Source organism: Mus caroli, chromosome 7 (genome assembly GCF_900094665.2).
Source record: "Mus caroli chromosome 7, CAROLI_EIJ_v1.1, whole genome shotgun sequence".
In the NCBI taxonomy this organism is placed as follows: Eukaryota; Metazoa; Chordata; class Mammalia; order Rodentia; family Muridae; genus Mus; species Mus caroli.
Window position 1 is genome coordinate 68,083,364 of NC_034576.1, and position 2,569 is coordinate 68,085,932.

Genomic DNA, 2,569 nt, shown 5'->3' on the forward strand with positions numbered 1-2,569 from the left:
CGAGACTCCGGACATAACCTCATCCTCATTGTTTTTACACCTTGCTTAGAGTCAGGGTTAAGGAACACAACAATTGGATACCACTGCGCATAATTAAGACGATCAACCGCATTTGGCGTTACATCTAATAACGCATGTTTATCCTGATCTATGATTTGCTTTATTGTATGAAGGCGAATGATGCCAGAGCTACGATGGTCAGTCCCAGCATCTCGTGGTTCACTTTTTGCAATCTGATAGATATCTGGTTCCTCTCTTGCCAACTTTTCTCTGGCAACATCAGCTATTGGTCCAAAGATGGTTACAGGTCTTAGGAATCCAGCTTCTCGAAGAACAACCCTTTCATAAGCTGGGAACTTAGTTTGAACTGGCTGAGCTGACAAGTCCTCTCTGCTTTTTCGAAGATTTCTCTTGGAGCTGCGAAGACCTCGAAACCTCCAGAAGTCTGCCCGATCACCACCCGCTGTCTTTGGAAGTGTGTACTGTACACTGGCTAACTGCTCAGCTCTGTTCTTATTAGGGATGATGCCTCGTTCTACCTCCTTATGATTTTTGCCAATTCGAATGGCAAGCCAAGAGCCCAGCTTTCCATTGTATAAAGTATCCACGACCCGGAACACCTCTCCTTTGTTAAAACTAAGTCCGTAAGGAGATTCTTTTTCATACTCAAAATGCGTTCTAATATAGAATGAATCTCCTACATCTGATTCTACAATGCGGCGATAAACACCCTTCTTCTTCTGAGCCAGGATGGTCACTTCTTCACCTTTAGGGAGGTCAAGGAGGAAAAGGACAGCCTCTTCTCTTATGATATTTGTGAAATCTACATTGTTCACCCTGAGAATTTGATCACCTTCCTCTAAGCCTTCTTTGGCTGCAGGGCTATCTTCTAGAACGCCAGCTACAAATATTCCGACATCATTTCCACCAGCTAGTCGCAAACCCACACTATCTCCTTTTCTGAATTTTACCAGTTTCATGCTGGGCCTAAGTATCCCATCTTCATGAGTTGAATTAGGCAGAACACCATCAGAAGGGCTGACGGGTAAATCCACATCTGGTTGTCCAACTTGAGCATATACAGGCTTCGGTTCTGGAAGAGTGGGTGTCTGCTTCTCATTTTTCTCAACTGTAACTTCTTCCACTGCTTTGGGTGTATGATCATCTGCATGTTTTACAGGAGTTGAGATGGCCCCAGGTTTAGACATTCGCTCTTGCTCTCTGCTCCGGAGACTGCCATTGCTGGGCTGCTGTGGAGACTGTGTGGAATGATCGGAGGGCTCTGAACGTTGGTCAGGAGATCGTGACTGGCTGCGGCGGGGTGGCCTGTCATGCGAGCGACCTGAATGGTCTGATGCTAGTGACTGAATTTCTGAAATGTCATCTCTTTCCGAGGCATTAGCAGAATGGATACTATCCGAAAGGTCAGGGACGTTCAGTAAGGTAGCCCGCTCATCTCTTTGCACTACCATTTTTAACTTGCCTTTAGACCTTTCTATCAGTGTTTTTGCATCTGTCAATGACATATTTTCTGTCACAGTACCATTTATCTTCAAGACAACATCCCCTTCTTGAATGTTACCATCTCTTGCTGCCAAACTATCTTGTGAAATTTCCTTTACAAATATATGGCTGGCCAATCGAAGACCATATTCTTCATTTTTCCGAGACTTCACCAGTGCGACCTTGGTGGGTTTTGCGGGCTGACTGGAGGCCACCGACCGCCTGTCCGAGCGAGGGGACAGGCTCCTCTCCCTGCTTGCACTCCTATCCCTTGCCCAGCTCTTCTCGCTCCTTCTGTTCGCTAAAGCACTGCGGCCAGCTCTTGGATCATGTACTTCTTCGTCGTAGCTATCATCTTCATTATCAGACACCGGCTCAGGATCTGGGTGACTTACAGGGATCTGAACTTTCTTCTTCCTTCGCATAGTAATTTTTGCGTTTTTCCCACTTTTCCTTAGCTGCTGAACAGCAAAAGCATGTTCAACGTTATCCATTGAAACTCCATTAACCATTGCAACTCGGTCATTTTCCTGTAGCTGTCCTTCAGCTGGCCCTCCTTTTAGCACATCAGAAATCACTATGGAGGTTTCCCCACTCTGAAAATGAGGATTATCTCTTCCACCAGAGATTGCAATTCCAAATCCAAACCCAGGAGCCCTGTGAAGCATCACTGTGTGCTGTTCCCATATAGCCGTTTCCTCCATTGCTGTGCTCTTAGCGGCCGCGGCCCTGGTGGACATCTTGTCTCTCTCCGCGCCGCGCGAAGTTCCTCGGACCCGAAACTCCGCGCCGCCGGCCCGCCCGCTCCTCACGCCACCCTTTTCTTATTTTTCTATACCTGTTATAAAGGGATTTGTTCTTCTCATGGTGTGCCAGATTGCATGGATGTTTTTAGATTTTAAATTTCCTTTGACTAAGGTATCCATTTCTACTACCTTGTCTTTGAACCTATTGTGTGAACAAAAATCAGTGGATAGATAACAAAGTGTCCTAAATTTTCTGATTTCTACCAGTGAAAACTACCCACCACCCCGATAAATGTGGCAATCAAACAGAACACAGGTCT

General features: G+C 46.0%; 1 protein-coding gene across 10 annotated transcripts in view; it reads right to left on the reverse strand.

Moving 5' to 3' along the window:
* Positions 1-2,569, reverse strand: part of Tjp1 (tight junction protein 1) — a 233,112-nt gene that overhangs the window by 40,497 nt on the left and 190,046 nt on the right. For 5 of the 10 annotated variants that reach the window (XM_029479120.1, XM_029479119.1, XM_029479116.1 and 2 more), the window contains one exon: positions 458-1,577. In XM_029479120.1, coding sequence (XP_029334980.1) covers positions 458-1,577 — 1,120 coding nt within the window. Of the gene's footprint in view, positions 1-40; positions 2,308-2,569 lie in introns of those variants that run through there. The other 5 variants (XM_021166167.2, XM_021166166.2, XM_021166165.2 and 2 more) reach the window with 1 other exon arrangement.